The following is a 5147-nucleotide window of genomic DNA, read 5'->3' on the forward strand; positions in this document are numbered from 1 at the left end:
TGGTGCCCGTGTTTGCACGCTGCAGGCATTGATTAGGGTTTTGTGTCCCAAAACGCGGTGCAAAGAGGCACGCGTTCGCTGCTGTTCCGTTCGGTAGCTGGCATAACCACTGTGGGCAGCTGTGCCCCTCCACAGCTGGTCTGGCAGGACGTACCCCAGGCAAACACCAGGGTCACCCTTCATGAACCCGAGGTGCCTGGTGGGTGTGCTGAATGCAGAAGGACTTCCAGCTACTCATTGCCTCCACTCTTAATCCACCAAAATACCCTGTGCAGGCTGAATTTCTTGGCCAGTGGTTTTCCAGCGGTCACCCTGTGTGCTCATGGAGCTGGATGTGAGCTCCAATACAGCAGGCAGCTTGGCATTGGCTAGTTACAGGGATTGTATAGTTGCCAGAAATGTCAGGGAGGTCATGCCCTAGAGATGAATCTAGACCAGGCTGTATTTCCTCTCTTTTCCAGAGTTGCCTGCGAACAGTGTCTTTGTGCCTTTGACAGGCCTGTTGGGGGTGTTTGGGGAGAATGGTTCTCTCCCAAACTTGTATTTTCCGTGTGTTTTCATGAACATTAGCAGATTTGGCAAGTGTTCGTCACTTTTCGTGAACATTGGTGCAGAGAAACACTGGTGGAGAAAAAGTTTGATCTCTTTTTGTGTATATAGGAATAGAAAATAAAAACAGTATCTCCTTATTACAGTCAAATGGCAGAGGCAGTAAATCACAGCAAATGCAGCCCTCCTTGACCTATTAAATACCACAGAATATGTGGAAAACACTTTCAGTGTCACTGCATTGGTCAGGAGGACTTTTATGGTACTGCAGGAGTACATACATTACCTGGTTGTGGGTCACTTCATGCAACAAGATTTTAAAAAAGAAAGAAAGTATTCACAGGCTTTTCAGAAAAAGATACAGGTAGTGGGTGACATGGTTGATGTCTTGGTGACAACACTGGGATGCTTTCCAGTGAAAGTGGATTAGTATCAGTGCTGAACTTTGTAAGCATTTAAGTTTTCCTCTACCTGCAGAGAGGCAGATATTTAATTCCTTGCAGGATCAGGAGCTGCACCAGGCTGAAATAAATTGTGTGCGGGTTTGTTCGTTGGGTATTTCTTTGCATGAGCTTTGCTTTCCTTTTCCCCTCTCCATGGCTGGAGAGACGCTTTCGTCATCAGTAACAGGCGGGTGCGCCACAGCATCCAGCTGCACATGCGTGTGCAGTCAGAGGCAGAAGGGCTTTCCACTGGGCACGTCGTGCCTTTGTGCAGGAAGATTTTCTCACCCCGGGATGACTCTGCTCACCCAGCAGACTGTGCACTTGCACTTCCACATACCGACTCAGTTAGCACATTGTGCCCAGATGCAGGCAGGGGTTACAGCACGTTGTAGAAGAGCTGCTTTGACGTAACCTGCCGGTCATGAAGCTGCTACTGCCTCTGTGGGTTTTTTATCCTTACGTGCTGGATGTGTTTTCAGTGGGACAGAGCTAACAGTCCAGGAAGTGGCTGGTTTTGAAGTAGCGACAATAACTTCATTTTCGGAATGTTTTTAATCTGACCTGTATAAATAAATAAAAGTAATATTTCCAGCTGAATCAATTAAAAAAAAATCCTCCAAGAAGTTAGGGCTGCCTTCTAATGGGAAGAAAACCTGAGGCGTCAGTTGGTGAAAAAAGTAATCTCAGCTCCTAGTAGATTGGAAGAGATGTTGTCAGTTCATGGACTGCATTTTGGGTTTTTTCTGTTTGTGGACTCAGGAGAATGAAGAGGACTCTTTTTTGCCATTAAGATGTCAATAGCAACAGCAGTGCATAGCTGCTGATTTTTCTTTCTTCTTCTCTGTGGGCTTGAAAGCTGGCTTTTTGGGTGCTTTTTACTCTTAACTGTTAACAATTAGATCTTCTAACACTTTCTGCCCCCTCATAATTTTTCTTCACAGATAAAAATCTTGTGGGCTGTTTTTATTACTAACCTGCTCATTTTTTTTATGTCCAATTCTGTCTCTGAATCTGTTGAATGCTAATAAATGGAAATTTATTATAATTCCCCCCAAAACCCACGGTTTACTCATGGAAATTTAAGTTTGATACCTTGAAGTATCTAAGGAATGTAAAATTGAACCAATTTAACAGCGAAGCTGTTTCATAATCCATATAAATACATGTTTTCAAGAGCTCTATTGCAACTCATGCAGGTGTTGGCTTTTAAATGTTATAAATCTTGGCTTATTTATCCATTTCTCTAATATTTTTTTTCTCTTTTTAATAGGTCATCACACAACGAACTAGAAAAACATAGGTAAGTCTTGAGAAAAAAAGCAAATTTAAAGATGTATGGCTGACATTAGAATTACCACGACCAATATTTAGTTGAAATTGTTTTGATTTTGCATGGAATAGTTCATCAAGGTTTTTTTATTGACCAAAATCTAATAGGTATAATATTGCCTTTTTTTCTGTTGTTTGCTGTGCTGGTTTTGAAACACCCTCGATAATTAGCTTTGGACTGAGTAAGGCTGTAACCGGTTAACTGTACCGGCACTAATAAAGAATCTGATTGCAGCAACTGTTTGCTAGGGGTGTAAAATGCTAGAAGTACAATCAAAGAATTTTGTGATTAAGGTGGATGATTTTCAGTGAACAATGTGTCACACGGGGTTATTCTATGTTTTTTTTAAAGTATGCCTAAAATGCAGTTAGTTTTCATCTTGCATGTAAGTACCTACAGATATGTTTTTCTCCCCCCCGTCTGCTTCCTTGCTGGTACGTGTCCTGTCCAAAGAGCTGTGTGTGGGCTTAGAAATCAGCGGCTCCTGAGGCGCAGCCCTGGTTCTGTGTACCCAGCGCTGCAAAAAGCTGTGCTTACGTACCAAGGACAGTCATCAGACCCTGAAGACACGATTTTTTTAAATACGACGTTTGCACAGTTTCGGAGGCAGTGTGTTTACTGTCCGTTGTATGGTGTCAGAGTCTGCTTGTGGATGGGCTTTTTCGCAGTAGGAAGTGTCCCAGGGTCTGCTGCTCTGAAGGTGCACACAGAGCGTGAAAGGTGCCTGTCTTCAGGCTGGCTTTCGGTTCCCCGGCTGGGCAGCGCGGTGGCACCCTCGCCTTTCACTTACCATTCAGGCAGCAGGGCAAACTCTCTTTTGGGTAGTTTTTTTGTGGTTTTTTTGTGTAGCTTGTGGTCTTTCAAGTTTCATGCATCTAAAGAAAGTAAGGGGTGAATGTGTGAATATGACTTAAACCTATTTTCACGTTTCTCAATAAGTGAAACGTGGTTGATGGCACAAGATTGAAGTCACTGGGGGTTTTTTTGTTTGTTGTTCTGTGGCCTCAGTTATCTAGCAGCTAGACCATCACTTCCCTTGCATGCCTACATGCTTTCCTGTAGTTTAATTGTAATATGAGTAAACTATAGCCTTGCCTAATAGCCACGTGGTCATCTTAGAGATGAGAGGAACTGGGGAAAGCTCAGGCTCGTAGATGCAGTCCCAGGCTGCAGAATGCAGTGCATCAGCTAAGGCAGTGAAATCAGCTGGCAGAAGTTCTGCTGACAGAGTATTCAGGAAAATAACTTCATGCAAAATTCTGTTCTTTGGTCACACTTCTTTAAAAGAAAAAATATCTTTGGCCCCAACTGAACTTCTTTCTCACTCATTTTTTTCCCATCCTCTTTCTAGATACCCTATTCCGTTTTTCCTTTTCCTCTGTTCCATCATTACTGACTTGTTGTCATCCAAAAGGCATATTCCTTTTTTTTTTTTTACTTCCAATCATTTTTAGAACTTGAGCATGGACTTGCCTCTTCTTCCCTCTGCCGTGTTAAGCAACACAGTCAGTGAGGCACAGCAGCATTTGCAGCAGATGCAGGGGCAGAAGAAGGATCTATTAATTGTTCAATCTCTGTTCTCACTTTCAGTTCTGTGTTGTATCTTTGTACAACAAAGACCATGTAGCGTTTGCCTTGTTACCTTTTCTTTCTCTGCCATCTCAAGGTCAAAATAGGTGAACTGCAAGGTATGTCTTGTGATTATACAACTCGGATTTGTAACTGCTGCTGCTTACTGTAACTCTTCTAGTTAGACGATACTTGAAGCCAGATTTTTATTATTCCTAGTGAGAACCTGTAAATTAGTGCAAGGTCTGTGTATGTGTGTGCAAATGTGTGTTCCCAAAGGCAGATTTACAGTTTCCTAGTGTATTGGTGCAAAGGACTCCTGTAATTTCAAATAATTTTTAACAGCCCCCTCCTCCAGCTCTGTGGGTGTATGAGCTGATAATACCGATCATATTGTTTTTTCACTCTGTTGTATGAAATTGCATTAAAATCCATCAAGCATCTTGCAAAGTTTAATGGCAGTTTCACAGCCATGGTGTGTCTCTGTAGCAGCTGGTCCTTGCAGCAGAGCCTGTCGTCTTCCCCTGGTGCAGCTCTCCCAGCTGTGAAGCACTGCTGGATGTTGATTTTGGAGGTTTATCGTTTCCCAGACCAGTGCCTTTGACTCACCACTGCCATGATGCTTCTGGCTGAGACACGCTTGGTTATCTCACAGGAGCTGGTCAAGGAGGAAGAGAGGAGATGGGTGCTCATATCCTCCTCCTTGCCCAGTCCCTCACGTGGTGTCTGTGAGCTGGACTGAGCGCTGGAGGGCAGGGAAATGAATTCCTCATTTGCAGGAGCTTTGTGTGTGGATGAGGGTGACCAGAGGTGCTGTTAACCGGGAGGCCAGGGTAGCTGTGTACTGATAGACGGTGCTGTTTCAGATTCTGCATTGGTGTTGCACATAAGAGGTTTTATTTCTGGTTTTGACGTCAGTGGGAATGGCAGTGGTTGATCTCTGTGTGTGTACAGACTCAGCTGTTTGGCACTGCTACTTCAATTTGCATTTTCTTCTGCTGGGTCTCTTTTCTGTATGCTCTTGAGGGGATGCTCAGAGGAAGACAAATGGAAGCAGAGACATAATTCCAGCAAAAACTCTTATTATATGATAGAATTCAGGCTACAATTATGGTAGAGTGCTTGTCAGCAATTCATACATAAAATGCCTTTATCTCGGCTCTGAGTCTCCCTAGAATACCCTGCTGGGAACTTCAGGGTGTGTTCATTATAGTGAAGCTCCGTAAGGACTCATCCCTCTAAATGGCATTCCT

General features: G+C 43.5%; 1 protein-coding gene across 1 annotated transcript in view; it reads left to right on the top strand.

The window, feature by feature from the left end:
* Positions 1 to 2265: 2265 nt before the first annotated feature.
* Positions 2266 to 5147, top strand: part of MXD4 (MAX dimerization protein 4) — a gene marked incomplete at its 5' end in the record, with an annotated part of 28458 nt that continues 25576 nt past the window's right edge. The window contains one exon of the mRNA XM_010132839.1: positions 2266 to 2295. Within this exon, the coding sequence (XP_010131141.1) occupies positions 2266 to 2295 (30 nt within the window). The remainder of the gene's footprint in view (positions 2296 to 5147) is intronic.

The sequence above is a fragment of the Buceros rhinoceros genome, unplaced genomic scaffold (assembly GCF_000710305.1).
Source record: "Buceros rhinoceros silvestris isolate BGI_N320 unplaced genomic scaffold, ASM71030v1 scaffold10293, whole genome shotgun sequence".
Lineage (NCBI taxonomy): Eukaryota > Metazoa > Chordata > Aves > Bucerotiformes > Bucerotidae > Buceros > Buceros rhinoceros.